Here is a 16799-nt window from a genome sequence, read left to right as displayed (position 1 = left end):
ACACACATGATTAACAACTTTGGGATTTATGACTTACCACTCATCTTTCTTTAGACATTTCTCTACATTTTGTTCATAGAGACTCACATCTTTTTTGTACAGTACACCTTGTTTCTACAGTCTGTAATCTTGGCTGAGTGTACTGTACAGTATATAGTACTTTAGTTTTATATTCTGTTATACATTACAGTACTGCGCGTAAGAGTTGTGCAAATAAAAGCGAAGTCGTCAAGCTGGAGATTCCTTAGGCCATCTCTTTGTTCTGAATATTATAATGTACATACTATATACAGTTCATCATTTAGCAACCAGTTTATTTAGGGATCTAGTCTCAGGAATGGAACTCAGTCATTAAATGAGGAATATCTTATAGGCCAGGCCCAGATTCATCATTTCTTTGATTTCAGAAATTATCAAAGGGACCCCACCTGCCTCTGCCCTGGAAACTTACAGATGGCACTTAACAGTTCTTTGCGTGAAAGAAACTTCAGTGTATCCCTATGTTTTCCTTAGGTTCTAGTGTCTTTTCTCTCAATAGAAATGAAGAACTAGGTGTCAGGCAAGGGATGCATGCCTGCAAACCCATCACTGAGGCAGGAGGATGTCCATGAGTGCGGGGCCGGATTCTGTCTCAAAGACACCAAAAAAGAAATTAAGACTGTTCAAATCTCTGAAAGGCAATTTAGCCATATTTATTCAAATATAAAATCCAGATATCCTTTAAAATAGTATTTCCAGGAATTTCACCTACAGATACTTCACATGTGCAAATAAGTTTTATGAGGATGCTCATTGTAGCACTTTTATCATTACAAAATAAAATGGAAATGAATTTACTGTTCATCAAAAGAAAAAGGTGATGTGATATAATATAATGTAACCACTACACAAATGAAAGTAATCCATGTGTGCTGACTCAAAGTTGGTCATTATTGAAGTAAGCCAGGTAAATTTCAGAGCAATATACATAATAAACTTCACTTTTTAAGTATATAGAGAGTTCTATATATGTTGGTGTCTGATTTATGTCTTCATTTTCATATGATAAAAATGAGTAACTTTGGAAATGATTTAGGAAAGAAATGCAGGTGAAAACAAATTTTAATTTTTTTAATGGTTGTACTTTTTTCCTTACGCAAGGCGTTTTCCCTGAAATACCTTCTCGCCAAATGTTAGACACTGAGTAACATAACGTCTGTACCTGATAACCCACCTAATGAAGTGTTGGGAAGTGAAAGAAACCAAATGATTTCACAGACAGCTGAATCCTGATTGGTTCTCACTTTGCCAGTATTCTGGAGCTGAGTTTAAATTCTGTCTACAAATTCAAATCATCAAAAGATAAACTATTTTACCAGAGTAAACTGGAGAATTCACCTGGATTTTGAATATCATTTCATCTGTATATTTTGCCTGGTGAACACAAGGTAACTCTAACTGACAATGTTTCAAGTAGAATGTTTATCTTTTTAATGTATCATGTATCTCAAATGCGAAAAATGGAATGAAAGATATTTCAGTATTTTGTACTTGAATGAGAGTAGGTAAGGCATACGGAGATGACACTGAATGTCTACTGAGTGTAGAGACAATATTTATCAAATGAAAATCAGAACACATGAACAGGTATTTCTTAGTTTATGCAAATGAATGTATTAAATTATAAAGACATGAAAAATTAATCCATCTGCAAATATGGAGAATTACAGGAGCTAAGTGATGATTTCCAGTAGATCTAAAGTTGGGGACACTGTTTTGCTCTCATAGGCAGCAATTTGAAACATGAAGACTGCAATTCTGCTGTTTTGTCTTCTTGGATCAACTCAGGCCCTACCGGTAAGTGCAGTCTGTCTGCTTTCTGTGTCACCCAGCCCTGCAGCATGGCCGGCCGCAGGCTTCTCTCTCCCTGTGGCCTCCAGAGCTCATTTATTTTATGATGCAGCTTTTCAGTTTCATGTTTTTATTCTCCAGGGAAAACATACACTAACAAGGTGCTGGTCCATATTTCAATATTTTGCATTTTAGAATACATCCACACAGTTGTAGAAGGATTTCAGTAATACCGGCAAAACAGTGGGTTAGGAATGAAGGAGAAAGGAATGCCTCAGGCTATATCTACTCAAAATGAATAATTATTTCATTTTCAAAAAAAAAATTTCTTAGCAACTAATTTTTTGTTCCTGACTAAAGAGCTAAACTAAATTTTCTAGTTGAATAATATCTACATTATATAATGTCTGTCAAACTGTGTGATACCAAAATCATTTTGTAAAGTGGTCTGGGGACATTTCCTCACAAAAGGTGTTCACATCTAGCAGGTTTTGAAAGAAAAGAGGATTAGTGTTTCACACTCCAGAAGTCTGCTTTATAAACATACTCATGGGGGATTCAGATCTCTAAATGGATCTTTGTTCAAGATGCTTGAGTATGGACATTACGAAAAAAATTTACCGGCTGTGAAAAGAAAACACTCTTAGTTGAGCCTGAAGCTCACATGATGCTTCTATAGTCATCCATATTATCAACAAAGAAGAATTGAACCCTCTTTGTATGCCGGACACTGCATTATTTGCTGGAAACACAATGATGGGGGTGCTGGTCCCTGATGGTGTGTACAAGGCCTACGCACACGAACCAAGTACTTGTGGTTAAAAGAAAGTAATTATAAATAGCTGTGATTCATGCTATGAAGGAAATGAACATGGTGAGCTTATGGGAGAATGGAACAAAACACGGATCCCCAGCCTCCTTACTTTCACTTCATAGCCATGTGCATTTCTGCCCAGAAAGACGGGGTCTGTGCAGATTTGAGCTTTGAAACTGGGTAAAGTAGGAAGTTAATTTTTTTGTAAAACAAGCAGATATTTCACTTCACTGAAAAACTTTACCAAAAGGTTCTTCAAAATAAAATATAGCATATTTAAACTTCCGTGCAACTGGTAAAACTCAAGATAAACAGAACTTGGCAGAATCCCAGTGAAGGGGCGGAGGAGCCGAGTGCACAGCCCACAGCAGCTAGAGGAGCGGAGGGCGGGAATGGGTAGGGACACGGAGATGACTCTGAGCGTCCATGAGGGGGAGAAATCAAATGAAAATCAGGACACATGAACAAAGTATTTCGTATTTTATGCAGATGAATGTACTGAATTATAAAGGCATGAAAATGAATCTGTTTTCAAATGTGGAAGCTTGCAGCATTTAGTGATTCTTTTCAGTAGACCTAGAGTGGAGGTAGAAATCAGATTGCACATTTGGAGTAGAAAGAAAGAATTCAGATGAATCAAAGTCACAGGAAGTAGGTGGCCTGAAAGAAACCAAGATTTCGTTCTTTCAACAAATATTTGCCTGCCAACAGTACGCCAGACACTGATTTATCTGCTTGAGTTGTGTCGTTTCTGCTCTTGTGACATTTATATTCTAGCAAGGAAACAAATGCTAAACCTCCTGAACCAGGAGATTCAATGCATGTTGGTGGCGGTGAGCCCTGAGAAAAAGAGCACAGGGCAGAGTCAGATGGAGCAGGCCGGTGCTCGGCAGAGGGTGAGGCCAAGGTGGGTCACAGTAAGAAATAAGAATGCAAAGCCAGTGCAGGAGTAAAGCACTGTATGTTGAAAGAGCATTCCAGTCAGAGAAAACAGGTGCAGATGGGGTGCTGAGGCAGGAATGGGCTGTACCAACCTCAGAAAGAGCACAGAACCTGCTGGCCTGTGCAGAGTGAGCAGAGGTGAGGTAGGAAAAGGTCCAAGGTCGCTGGACCTAGAGCATGAGGCTTTCAGACCTGGTGGGGTGTGTGCCTTTCACTCTGAGTGAAGTTGACAATCGTCCCAGGCACCGAGCAGAGGGAATGACAGGAGTCCTGCTTTCCAAAGGTCACTGTGGCTGCCGTGTTAACAAGATTGCAAGCATGAAAAGATTCGTCTGGAGGATACATCCTTTCTCAGGCGTAATGCCGAAAGAGCCCTCCAGAGACGTAATGGCAACTACTCTTTTTACAACTAAAGGTGAAAGACTGAAGAGAAACCAAGAGCTGACTGCTCTGGGGCTGGTGCATGTGGAAGGCCACGTCTCCCTGTCTGCAGGGACACATCCAGGAGCAAGGCCGGCTATGGTCAGCTGGAAGGGAAGGACGCAGGTTTCAGGGCAAAGAAGAGCATTCCAGGGAACCTGGTGTTGGCTCCACCACTCACCATGTCACCTTGGCTAGGTAGCTGGCTTCTCTATAAAACAAAGCCACACAGCTAGATCACGGGGTAGCAAGGACATTTTCACCCCTTCAGATCAGTGATTCTTAATACATCAAAAAATACCCTGGCCAGGAAAGAGACCAAACTTGCGTTACAGGATCAACATGTCAGCCACAAGGCGAAAGTCAGAAACTAATGAAATACAGTGGGATTTACTGCAGTTCAACTCAAGCACTGGGAAAAAGCAAACGTGCACAGAACTGAGATGCAGAGTTTATATTCCTGATCCAGACAAAGGAGAAAAGTAGTTACAGAGAAGGAATAAAAGCCAAGAAAAACCACTAGAAAACCTACGTGCTCAGGCTCTCCTACTCCCTTCATTACTGCTTTCAAGTTTTCCATTCTACAGTTCCATCTCCTGCCATGCACAAAGTGTTCCAAGAATTAAAACTGTTCAAAATACAGAGAGCTCAGAGATAGGCATTTTTGCAACAGGAAAACCTGTTACCCTGTGCACATAAATAGATATAAAACCTGAACTGCAGTCCTGCTTTTCAAATATTTGTATTCACAGAAGCAGCTTAATTCTGCGTTGGAAGTTTCTCCCACAAAACCAGCTCCAGATCAGGTGACACCACTAAGCCAACAGCAACCTGGTCAGGTAAGTGTCCCACAATAGAAAGATGTACAAACCAGCAAAGGGAACGTGCTAAGACAGATGGGTATAAAATCAAGATTCACAGTGTCTCATGAATGAACAAGAGAAAAAGGTTTTACTTTTGAGAGGAAAGACCCAAAACACTTTTTTAAAAAATTAAGAAAGCAAAACACTTTCGTTGTCTTTTGTTTGAATAACAATGAATGATGAATACAAATTAGATATGTACAATTAGGTATCAAAGTGATTATTCATGACAACATAGGAAATAAGAGTAAGCCAGCTCAAATTATAAACTTGACACACTGCTAAGACACTCCCAGGACCCTGGGAGGGGACATCAAGGCCTTGGGAGGACACTGCAAGGCTAGAGCGGCCCAGGGTATGAGTCCACCTCGGACAGGAGTGCAGATGCCGGGAGGAGAGCTAGCCATTAGCAGAGTGGTGGAAATAGATGATCTGTTGTCTAATACATCAATTTCAACTCCCTGCAGGTCTTCCCTTCCTTAAGTCTAATACCATTAACACACTTGCTCACACTGGGTTCAGATCTGCAACTGGTAAGTGCCCTTTAGGTCATGCATCATTCATCTCTTAGACCATCCATTGTTAAATCTAATGCTTGATGTTGAGCAAGGAGGAGAGGCAAGAACATAGGGAAGTGGCTGTCCACCCGTGCACACGCGCGTTCACTGCAGATGAGCAAAAGGAACAAGAGAAAAGTCAGAGAGCTGGATTCTAGTCAGTACATCCTGAAGAGATCTTCTTGATAAGAACATCTCTTCTAAAGGCACTGATCTAATTCTCAAGTTCCTCTCACCTCTTCTCCAAGCCCAGCTTCCCATTTTCCCATCGTGCCTCCGTTGGTGCCCACTACCGCATCCACGTGGACACCCATCTGAGCATCCTCACCCCGATAACAGCAAGCCGGACAGGGCAGAAAGAGCTTCAGCCTTCTCACAGATATTTTAAGTTTAAATCTATGTGGGGTGGAAAAAGAACTCCCTCTCCTAACTAAAATGGACTTTTTCCAATGTTCACATTCAAATATAGTATTAATTCACGTTCTGACTAAATAATTTATTCTTTACTTTATACTTTTCATGGAGTACCTTTGAAGAAATTTATTTCTTCAGAAAAAAAAAAAAAGCCATCAGAAAAATCCAACAGCCTTTGCTTTTGCAGCCAAAAGGGGGAAGCAAGGACACATCACCTACATAATTCTCCTCGGGGGAGCTGAATGTAATATGGAAAAGTTAGTAATGGACCTTATTTTGGAGCTAGCAGAGTAAACAAGTCTGAATTTTATCACATCTAATTATGCACCCAGTAAAATACTACATACTTGCATAACAAATCCTCCCTCTAGATACATTTTTTTTTACATTTAGCAAGTACATTTTAGTTTCCTATTGTTCACACTGAAAGAAATACAGTGAAAATCTCCCTTATTGCCCACAGCTCAGTCCTGCCCCAGGGGCGACGCCTGCAGCCCACACACTGCCATTACCTCTGGGAGCACTGAATGGACAAAATCAACTGCAGCCACAGGTGAGAACAACTGGCCCTCAGTGTGACACTGAGGGCTCTAGGGTAGATATGAACAGGGTTGAAAGAATGTTTAAACATCTTGAAAATTATACCCAGGTCATTTGAAGATCTACAAGTGGACCCTTGACTTAGGAACTCAATTCAGTCCCAAGGGCTGACAACTCGTGTTGTCAACAGGAGGCTCAGGCTCCTCTACACAGCCTTCAGAGTCTCTCTCCTATGCACAGCAGATCTCGGTGTCCTTAGAGAGACACTGGCCCAGGATTTCACAATCGACCCCACACAGGAAAGGATGTTGTATCGCTCCTTCGAGAACTTTTGAAGGGTTAGATCTGTATCTGAGACCATCTGGAAACACAAGTTGGCCTGCATTCAGGTTATAACTCAAGACTTTGGTCATAAGTTAAAACTAAAATTATGGTCATAACCCACATTGTTCATACATTAGGCATGTCATAACTCGAGGGTCCACTGAATGTTGTATATAACATAGAACAGTATTGGGTGGCTTTGCCCTGTATCTGCTCTGGAATACATTTATAATGAGTAAGAGGAAAACCAAAGAGTTGGGAAGAATGGAAAGTGAAGAATATAAGGAGAGAAACTGAGAAGAGCTGAGATTGTGTTCTAACATTGCTTTCTATTGAATACTTCCTGGATGACCAAGATCATCCCAAAGAAAAATTAAGTGATGGATAAAGTTTCTTTTTAGCAAATCTAATTTTCCCCTTCTTGGTGCTTTTTCTTCATGCACCCTTAAAAATTCCCAAAGGCCTTTCAGTTATTATATTCTCACTTCCCACCACTGCTTGCTTTCAGAAAAAGCCTTAGAAAATACTTTCACACTAAAATACTTGCACACATAAAAATAACATGCTTAGGGTACCGCTTTGGGAAGTGTTCGCATTTTAACATTGGACAACTCCAAATTCTTAGCTTCTTGAATCTCCTCTGAACAACTTAAAAAGCTTTACAGAAAATGCACTTATCCTGTTATGATCAGACTAAATTGTTTTTGGATAATTTATTCTCCCCAATGTGTCAGGTTCATTATCTCCACACAATTATTTCATGTTTTGTAGAATTATTTATTGTTTTGTTAGTATGTTACTTAGAATGAATTTTTAAAATATATATAAGCAGAAAGAAATAATGAAATTCACCCAGAAACAAATTCTATTAACATTCTAGAATATGCCCTTCCAGGCTTTTTATAAGGAATCCAGTACATTTTCAAAAGAAACTGTTCTTACTAGACCAGATGTTCTGTAACCTGAATTTTTCCACTAAATACATTTTAAATAGATGTCATACCTTGAACTATTCTTTTACATCACTATTTTAGTCAGTGCTTAGAATGCAGTTGTACACTAAATTCTTTTTTGTGAAAATGTGATTTTTTTTTTCAAACTTTCTGCTTCTATGAACAATGCCACAGTAAACACCTTTGTAACTAAGTCTTTGACCATGTCAAGGAGTATTTCCCTTGGGCCAATTCTGCAAATGATGTCTGAAATGAAAGACACAAAATACATTGTAATGTAAATCTTGGTGATAAAATCCACCCCTGAAAAAGATTTAAGAAGGTGTGAATAAAATGAGAATCTCTTTCATGCATGTTTCTGGTACAATCCACTCTCAACTGCCAGCTTCAGTCCCAGTTATTGCCCTGTTGTAAATTTAAAGACAGACTTAGTACAGCTTCCTATTCCCTAGCAAGTACTTACCCACTGGAGTCAAAGGCATGAGAGGTCAGTGTAGAAGTTATAACAGTTTCAGTAGAGTGGGGCACCCAACGTGGAAGAATGCAAATCAGTCCCCAGCCTCAGCAGGGATTCTTTGCTGTCTCTGGATTGTGCCACCACTAAGAATATCCATGTCCAGGACTTGCCTGTGCAGCTCCAGTCTTGGCCCCCCACTTCTTCCTGTAGACAGAGGCTAACTCCCTCTCCACATACCTAGATACCCATTGGCAGTTCCCAATTATCAAAGGAAAGCCAACATGGTTCAGAGCGAACCCTAGATCCATACAATTCTTGGTCAAACCTCAGCTCTTCATGTAGTTCTGGGATAATAGAGAGTTGTAAAACATTCCGACACCTCACTCAAAACTTTTCTAGCTACAAATTCATAACTTGTAGTTACCAGTGACCACTGAATTATTTCTCACCTAATTCTAAGAGCTCTGCCAATTCTAAAACCCCTTATGAGTTCCCACCATGCTCTATTTTAACAACAAAACATCAGGCAACTATTATGAGAATAGACATATATGTCCCAAGAAACCTCTGTATTTTTAAATATCAACTGCATGTTTTAATGTGTCTCTTTAACACGTAAAAAAATATGCATTTTATCATCACAGTTTCTTGAAATAATTTTCTGCACAAAATCTGCTAGACACTAAAATTACTTTTTGTTTATATGCATTAATCAGCTTTCCATTACTATAACAAATAGTTAGGAATTCCAATTTAAGAAGAGAAAAGGCTTATTTTGGATGATGGTCATAGAGTTTCAGTCTGTAGTCAGCGCTCTTCATTACATATGAGGTAGAATACCACATCATGGCAGCAAGCGCATGGCCGTGCAAAAAGCTGCTCACCTCATGGCGAGGGAAAAGTAGGGACAGGAGCCCCAGTGTCCCTTTCCAGGGTTCCCTCTCTTCCAATGACTGGGAGATTCCCAAGATTGCCCATTTCTCAAAGGTCACTATCTCCACATAGCGCCACAAGCTGGGGCCCACCCTTGGTCACATAGGGCTTTGGAGGACACAAACCCGAGCATAGCTGCACCGGTTGAGCTAGCTTCTGTCCCTAATGCACTGGTGTGGGTGTGGTCACAAATACCTCCAGGACTACACTCCTTACAGATGGAATGAGTCCCATCCAGCTCTATGAGACCTTGTTCATGACTATAGATGATACATTAGTAACAAATATTGGCTAAGCAAATAGTATATCTTTTTTTAAAATCTCAATATTTATACTATCTGCCAGAACTTATCTTTGAATATATTTTTAGTGAATTTATCTCTTTTATTTTCAGATGTTACCAATTTTTGTAGCACAATTTGGAGCCCAGGTAAGACTTTTTAATATTATTTTTTACTTTAAATCACCTTGATGTAAAATATTTAATCTTCTTCCAGTTTGTCAGTTAGTTGCCACTGTATGGCTGCTGACGATAACAGGAGTTAATACTTATTGGGTATTTGCTTCCTATATGCCAAGCCCTGTGTGTAAGTAGTTTATGTATTATTTTCAATAGAGTGGAGTACCCAACGTGGAAGCATGTAAATCAGTCCCTAGCCTCAGTGGGGATTCTTTGCTGTCTCTGGGTTGTGCCACCAGTAAGAACATCAATGTCCAGCACTCGCTGGACTGTGCAGCTCCAGTCTTGGCCCCCCACTTCTTCCTGTACACAGAGGCTAACTCCTTCTCCACATACTTAGGTGCCCATTGGCAGTTCCCAATTATCAAAGGAAAGCCAACCGGGGCTGTAGCTCAGTGGCACAGCGCCTGCCTGACAAATGTGAGATCCTGAGTTCAATTTCCAGTACGAAAAAAAATTACATTTATTAAAATTTTCAATAATATTAAGTAACTGCTATGAATATTAAAACAAAAGGCAAGACAAAACTGTACAAATGGTATAATGTCTGTTATATAAAAAGAAATATATGGAAAAATACAGTGCATCAAATCAAATGGTGGAATTACACTTGCTTCTCTCTCTTTCTCTCTTTCTGCATTCTCCGAGTTTCCTCCGCTATGCATCTAGTACTTAAAATAGAAAAGTACATGATTGTTTAAATGAATGTGACCTCACATTACCCAAATAGTACATATTAACAGTCCTATATCATAAGCTACTGTCAGTTTTGTAATAAAGATCACAAGATAATTTAACAGGTTGAAATTTTTTAAACGTTTCTTTATAATACTTTAATTTGCACTTTAAATTATTTTAAGTTATGTTTTATAATGTATATTGCCCTTGATATATTAAAATTTGTCTAATACCTTGTGTTTATAATTTTGCTTTTAGGCTGCTATCCTAAGCTCTGAGGAACTGGTAAAAAATTTAATCACTATCTTATTAACTTGTTTTCACTTCTACCACAATGTCTTCTGTCCTCACATGGTCTCTTTTGACCACAAGCCCTGACTCTCACAAATTGTAGTCTGTTCAGTTTTAGTTTTTTATTGATGGCTATCATTCACTTTTCTTATTTTAAAAGTGTGTCATCATACTCAGTTTTTAAAAATTCTGTGTTTCTGTCTTATTTGGCCTAATCCTAGCTCTGGTCTCATAAATCTACTTCTAGATTCTCTTAAATCTAAGACAGTGTTTCCCAAACTTCATTCTTGGCCCACTAACACAGGATGACTTTGAGAAGGAGCGTAAAATGCAGATTTCTGAGTCCTGACCCGGACCCGCCCAATCCGAATCCCTTCAACAAAGGAAAACTCCAAAAGTTCATTCAGTTATTTCCAAAACCACACAAAGTGACTAATGGACAAGAGAAATATTTCTGAGTGGCTATTCCAAAGCTTTGAAATACCAAGGGCTGGGGGCTCAGTGTTGCATACTTGCACAGTGTGGGCAAGGCCCTGGGTTTGTTCCCTGTCTCCAAAACAAAAATTTAAAAAATTCAAGCAGTGACGATGATGGTTAATCTACTCGAACTAATGTCTTATTTAATTTTTAACCTCCTACCTTGTTTAGTACTTTTTTAAAAAGAAGGGTTATGTTTTAGATCAATAGCAGAGAGATAGGTAGCTCATCATTACTGTATGGGTTTTCTGCCTTAAGATTTCTCCAGATGCACTAGGTACCTTTCCCCATTAAGCCTGGCTTAATCTGGCTTCCCCCTTCTGAGGGAAAGGGCACGGCAGACTCCCACTGATGAAAATGCATCAGATGTGGCTACACCTGAGACAGCTCCTCTGAGGAACACCAGATCTTTACATTTTCTTTGACTCCACCCTCTCCATCTTGCTGTTTCCACCCCAGCTTTCTGCCCTCTAAAGATGAAAGCTCAACTAACCAGCCTTCAAGTGTGTCCCTGTTGGCTTATTTTCTGTTTCTTTCTCTCCTCTAGCCATTGGGCCCCCAGATCTTCACCGGCCTCCTCTTGCACCCTTTGTTCCCGGGAGGCATCCTGCCCACCAGTCAGGCAGGGGCTAATCCAGATGGCCAGGATGGAGCCCTTCCAACGGGACAAACAGGAGCAAATGCTAACATCCAGGCCACCACAGAGGGCCAACTCTCGACTCCTGGTGTCACTGATGATGACTTTGAAGTGACCACTCCTGCAGGCATCCAAAAGGCCACTCACACTACCAAGGAGACCACCACCAGCTCGCCAAATCGTGAGTTCCCCCAGCTTAGAATGTAGCTCTCACATGAAAGTCACCTGCAGAATGGGAGAAAATAGTTCTTTGTCTTGCTTTGATAACTGCAGATCTTAATTAACCAGGAGCCCTCTTTACTCACTCATGGTTTATTTGAGTAAAGGGAAAGAAAAGTTTTTACTGGACCACCAACCCTGTTGTATTATCCTGAAAGAACACACTTAACTACTGACATAACATACTTTCCGTCTTAGGTCAAAGCTGGAAATACTTGAAAACAGGCTGTGCTCCTCTCTGTCCTGTCTTCCCTGAGTATACACACAAGTGTGCACACACACACACACACACACACTCATCCACAGCCCCACACCAGACACCGGGAACAGATCCATACTAAGATCAGTTCATCATGATCTGTTTTTCAACTCATTAGAATGAACTTCAAAACTTCCTATCATAATATTGCAAGCAGCCACTGATAGGCTAGAGTTCACACAACAGATGAACCCATCTGTAGATGAGACTTTCAAAGTGTTGCAGAAGAAAGCTTTTCTATCACCTACTAGCAAATATAATTGTTTAATATATGGGAATACCTAGAGCCAAGTATGATTGGGTTTAAAAAAATGATTTCATACTGAAATGCCTAATTTGGGGGAAAAAAACCTTAGTATCATGTCAAAAATTTAAACTCAAAATACTTTTACCTACATTTAAGAGGTATTTTGTTTTTTTCCAGGAATTCACTAAGCTGTGTCAACGTGTTTCATCTACACAGCCTCAAATTTGGTGGCACGTGTGAATCTCTTTCATTAATTACATTATAGAATAGACTGAGACACATGGAGGGTCTCAGAAGAAACTCTTAGTTTACCTGACAACTTTCTTTGGAATTTCAGAAAATATGTTAAATGTAGAGAATACTAACTTCAGAAAAAGAATAGTTAAATGGGTAAATTTGTCTTTGAAATATTACATTATGCCACTTCAGACCTGGAACATTCATGTATTAAAATATATTTTGAAAACTGACTCTTGTTTTCTTTGGGGATGAAGCAAGCTGGATGGATGTATTCAGAAACTTGTGATCTCAGGATATCTGTCAGTATGACACTCTAGAACTAGGAAATCTATATGACACACTAGGTCTAGAACACTGATATGATACTCTAAGACATCTATATGACATGTGAGCTCTAGGACATGTAGGTCTAGGATGTCCTCTGGAAGTAGGAAGCACATTGGCCAAAGGAGAGAGAGGACACTCAGCAATGTGGGGACAAATTCTGACCTCTCTCCAGCTGCCTCAGGACCCACTGTCCCATAAGAGAAAGAAATTTAATTTTCAATAGGCAAATTATTTTCAGTCATTTACAACACACAGTGGAAAGAAATAATTATAAATCATCAGCTATCTGTAACCTGATTTACAATCAAAGCTACTGATTATAGCATTTAATGTTTAATTTTAAAAGTTTTTAATTAATTAATTTTATTGGTACACTTTTGACATATGTAATAATCACATTCATCCCAGGGAATGGGTTCCTGTATATAATATATCTTAGTTCTTTTCTTCCATTTCCCTCCCTTCAATCCTTCTTCTCTTCCTTATTTACAAAGCTGTGGTCCCATTTTTTCCTTCTATTCCCTTTTTTCCTCTTCCCTTCCTTCTTCTCCTTCACCCTCCCTTGTTCCTATGTTTAATTTTGCTATATCTGAGTGGGAAATGGTATTGTTGAAAGTAATTACTGAAACAGTCCAATGTGATACTACTCTCACCCCATCCAGCTAAATAGTAAGATTCAATCTGTTTGAAATTTATGGTCTAGACCACTGCAGTTCATTGAGATTGGAAGGGGGCAAGGGGTGTTAGTAATATCAGCTATTGATCCCCAAAAAGGAATTATGAGTCTGGTTAATAACATCTCTTACTGTATGTTTCTGGCTCTGTCAGTCTGGAATGAATCTAAATATGCACCCATGAAATATATTCTCCATGTCGTTTTTCAGGTGGTTAAAGATTTACTAGTGACTAAGGACTTGTTATGTACAGGGTCTTAGATTTGCAGAATCTGAATAATATATGTATGAACTGTGAGCTTTTTCTTTCAAGGTGAGAGCAAATTAGGATTCAATCTTTCAAAAATATTTTACCACTAATGATAATAATTTTAAGTGTCATGAAAAGGCTTGCTAGGTAACACATATCAAAAAAAATCTGCAGCTTTACTTTTCTTATCTGTAATACAGGAGTAAAAGTCCCTGTCATAGACATCAAACAAGGTCAATATGACAGTCAAAGTAAATAATCCATGAAGATGCTTTGCCAACTTCAAACCACTATAGAAATTCACTTTGTTGTTTTTCAAAATCTTTCAAACCAGTTGAGGCTATCTGGCCTTCCAGCCCCTACCTTCCTCCCTAAACTTCCATACACATAGCTCTGTGATAGTGGAAACATTCTGCACTATGTGGTGTAGGTGTGAGATCACCATCAGGACGGTCCAAACCAAGTGTTATCCCACAGAGGTGTGCTGTCCTGGGAGACCTGTGCACCTTCAAGGGCTATAAGCACCTTCAGGCACATAAGTGGCTTCAGGGCTCAATTTTCAGTCTCAACTTTACATATATACTTTCCTGCTATTTATCTGCCTGACAACGTGTTCTCCTTTCCCCTTCTTTCATGAAGGGTCACTCTTTCCCATCTTACCAAGAAAAGAAAAATTTAAAAATTTGTTCCATCTCTCACAGATCTTACTGTGGAATTTGCATTGGGATAGAAAGCCTCAAGGACACCAAACAAAGGAAATAATAATATTGATTGCTGTTGTTAGTACAAGGGTAACTCTTTGCAACTCAGGTAGTTTCCAGGTCTTAGTTCTCAACAAAATTAAGGAGGGATCTGCTGAAATTATCAGTTCATTAATTTGTTAACAATAATTTTCATAGATGGAAGTGGAGACCATCATGTTAAGTAAACTAAGTCAGACTCAGATAGTCAAACATCACATAGTTTCTATCATATAAAGAATCTAGAAATAAGAGAAAGAATGAAACCTGAAAGTAGCAGGGAGAATATTAGAGAAGATGAAGGGTGATGGAGACCACATGAGACAGTGCTGAGCAGGCTTTAGAATTAATCAATTGGCCTTTCTCAGTTAACTTATGAGTCTGCCCTAGTCCTAAGTGACTTTCCCAAAGAGCAAGCAGCTAGCATGCAGAAAACAGAATTCTCCACACCAACAGTTAGAGACCTGTAGTGCTTTGTGGCACTGTGACAACTTTGAAATCAAGATAAGAGTGCAGCTGAGGACACTAGGTCACTCAGGATTCAAAGGGCCTAAGTGTCAACCTTAGAGCTAAGGCGGTTCTCTGCATTAGCAAGATTTACTGCTTGGAATGTCTTTGTTCTAATTTCTCAAGGCCTTGCTCACACACCTTTTGCCTCAGATGTGCCCTCTCCACTTTCCTGCACCTGCCTTATATGTTAATAAATATTGACAGTCCAGTGAAAGCTTTGTTTTACCTCCAAGAGAACTCTAACTACCTGGACCCCTACAAACCACATAGCATTGTCTCTTTTATTTAATCCTTCACCATAAGCTTGACCATAAGATTGGGAGACTGATCAGCTCCCCCATAAAAAAGGGAAGGGAAAGAGAGTAATGAGAGAGGAATGGTCAAAGTATGTCATATGCACACTGAGTATGTCAAAATGAAGCCATTAGTCTGCATAACTAATATGTACTACTTACAGTTTAATTTTGATGATAGAAATTAAAACTAAGAAATTTAAATGATTTATTACAAATTCACTTTAAGCGCTTGCCTGGCAAGCGCAAGGTCGTGAGTTCGGTTCCCAGTACCGGAGAAAAACCAAAAAAATAAAAATAAAAAAAAAACACAAATTCACTTTAAAATATTAATGGTAGATAGATTACACATTGATATAAATAACTTAATAGATATTTTACATGAAAAATAACTACATTTTTAAAATATGGTGAAATGCTTAATTTAAAAATTTAGGAGGAAAGGTGTTATCCTCTTTTTCTTGTTTTCTTTTTTAATTTTATTTTCATTAGTCCATTTTTGCAATACATAGTGATCACACTCATCACGGTAAGTGGGTACCTGTACATAACTCATCTTAATTCTTTCCCTCCCCTGCCTTGCCCTCCCTTCCTTCCCCACTCCCTCTAGCTCTTGGTATCCTGAACTGTCTTTCATATTTAACTTATTAAATGACAGGGTTCTCACATCTGCCTCTGCATTTACTCTATCTGCCATGATATCACATACATAGGTGCTATGAAATTGTACTGTACACTCTTGAGAGGAGAATGAAAAAAATAAGTTTTTGATATTACAAAACTAGTATTACTTTGCTGACCCTTCTAAAGGATCTCAGAGTCTCTCCAGGAGCTCCCAGATCAAATTTTGAGAACAGCTTTGAGCAATGTCACATATATTTATATTTATCCTATTCCAGGCTAGATATATTGAAAATCACACTATCTGTTATGTCCATGGCTTCAAATACATTCTCATTTCTTATTATACTTCTATAGTTACGTGTCCCACAAATGCAGTAATTCCCATAAAATCAGTTTCACATTCTATCTGTGGGACTGTAGGGACCTGCAAGCAGAGTGATTCTGTGCCTCCTCCATTCTATCTGTGGGACAGTGGGAACCTGAGAACAGAGTGAGTCCACACCCTGCAATCTCTCCATTTCCTCTGTAGATCTGCAGGGCCTGCAAACAGAGTGAGTCCATGCCCCGTGCTTCCTCCATTCTCTCTGTGGGAAGGCAGGGCCTCCAAGGAGAGGAAGTCAGGGTCAGGTTCTCTAGGGAAGTGTAAGACACACGCCTTTGTTGAGTAGACTGACAGGAACCCCAGAACCTGAGACCTAGATCAACAGCTGGGTCCCAGGTGCACAGGCACACATGACCTTGAAGGGCAGACGGATTGGTGAGACTAGCAGCATGGAAGTGTCTGACACAGCAGCAAGGAGCCAGTGGCTGAATTCTAGAAAACTCC

General features: G+C 39.4%; 1 protein-coding gene across 1 annotated transcript; it reads left to right on the top strand.

Moving 5' to 3' along the window:
- The first annotated feature begins 1299 nt into the window (after positions 1 to 1299).
- Positions 1300 to 12744, top strand: Amtn (amelotin). Its single transcript, XM_013518488.1, has 9 exons — positions 1300 to 1427; positions 1768 to 1836; positions 4759 to 4845; positions 5337 to 5402; positions 6304 to 6393; positions 9442 to 9477; positions 10444 to 10470; positions 11501 to 11771; positions 12493 to 12744. The coding sequence occupies exons 2-9, from the start codon at positions 1783 to 1785 to the stop codon at positions 12501 to 12503; spliced, it is 642 nt and encodes a 213-aa protein (XP_013373942.1). The 5' UTR covers positions 1300 to 1427; positions 1768 to 1782; the 3' UTR covers positions 12504 to 12744.
- The last annotated feature ends 4055 nt before the right edge of the window (positions 12745 to 16799 follow it).

The sequence above is a fragment of the Chinchilla lanigera genome, unplaced genomic scaffold (assembly GCF_000276665.1).
Source record: "Chinchilla lanigera isolate Chin_1 unplaced genomic scaffold, ChiLan1.0 scaffold00046, whole genome shotgun sequence".
Classification (NCBI taxonomy): Eukaryota; Metazoa; Chordata; class Mammalia; order Rodentia; family Chinchillidae; genus Chinchilla; species Chinchilla lanigera.
Note: the sequence above shows the minus strand (reverse complement) of the source record. Positions and strands in the feature narration are given on the sequence as shown.

Bases quoted from the DNA above. Each gene is read 5' to 3' on its own strand.
- Amtn (XM_013518488.1), top strand. From the start codon at position 1,783: ATGAAGACTGCAATTCTGCTGTTTTGTCTTCTTGGATCAACTCAGGCC. The intron at 1,837-4,758 runs GTAAGTGCAGTC...TTGTATTCACAG, and splicing joins GATCAACTCAGGCCCTACCG to AAGCAGCTTAATTCTGCGTT. The intron at 5,403-6,303 runs GTAAGTGCCCTT...TATTGCCCACAG, and splicing joins TGGGTTCAGATCTGCAACTG to CTCAGTCCTGCCCCAGGGGC.